The 720-nt window shown below is 57.4% G+C and overlaps 1 protein-coding gene across 1 annotated transcript in view; it reads left to right on the forward strand.

Moving 5' to 3' along the window:
• The window catches only part of LOC104990465 (keratin, type I cytoskeletal 14-like), a 4496-nt gene that overhangs the window by 1429 nt on the left and 2347 nt on the right, over positions 1–720 (forward strand). Inside the window, 1 exon segment of the mRNA XM_010842546.1 lies at positions 8–545. Coding sequence (XP_010840848.1) covers positions 8–545 — 538 coding nt within the window.

Below are 720 nucleotides of genomic sequence, written 5' to 3' on the forward strand. Positions count from 1 at the left end.
GCTTTGGTGGGGCCCTGGGCAGCGGCTTCGGTGGAGGATATGGCGGTGGCCTTGGTGCCGGCTTTGGTGGTGGCTTCGGTGGTGGCATGGGTGGTGGTTTTGGTGGTGGCTTTGGCGTTGGTGATGGGCTCCTGGCAGGCAGTGAGAAGGTGACCATGCAGAACCTGAATGACCGCCTGGCCTCCTACCTGGACAAGGTGCGTGCCCTGGAAGAGGCCAACGCTGACCTGGAGGTGAAAATCCGTGACTGGTACCAGAGGCAGCGGCCTGCTGAGATCAAGGACTACAGCCCCTACTTCAAGACCATCGAGGACCTGAGGAACAAGGTGTGTGGGCCAGGCGGCAGGAGGTGCCATTCTAGCCACCTCACTCAGGAGCAATGGAGGCCTCAGAGCATTGATTGCTTTGAATTCTTAGACAGGCTAGCCTCCAGCCCCTTCTTCTGGCTCTAGATGACCCCAACAGAGCTGGTCTATGAAAAGATGGTCTCCTTTTCCCCACCTGGCTCATACCTCTCTGGACTCGAGACCCATGAGACACCAGGGGTTCCTACCCTTATGAGTTACAGAAGAAGAAGTTGAAGCTTTGGGCTCTCTGTCCAAGGTCACATAGCAAATTAATGGCAGAGCCAAAGCTAGAGCCCTTGTGCTCCACCTGCCAGCTTGGGAGGCAGCAACCTTTTCTCCAGCCCAGGGGAGGAGCGAGGCTGTAACGGGACCA

This window comes from Bison bison, unplaced genomic scaffold (assembly GCF_000754665.1).
Source record: "Bison bison bison isolate TAMUID 2011002044 unplaced genomic scaffold, Bison_UMD1.0 scf7180017864180, whole genome shotgun sequence".
In the NCBI taxonomy this organism is placed as follows: Eukaryota; Metazoa; Chordata; class Mammalia; order Artiodactyla; family Bovidae; genus Bison; species Bison bison.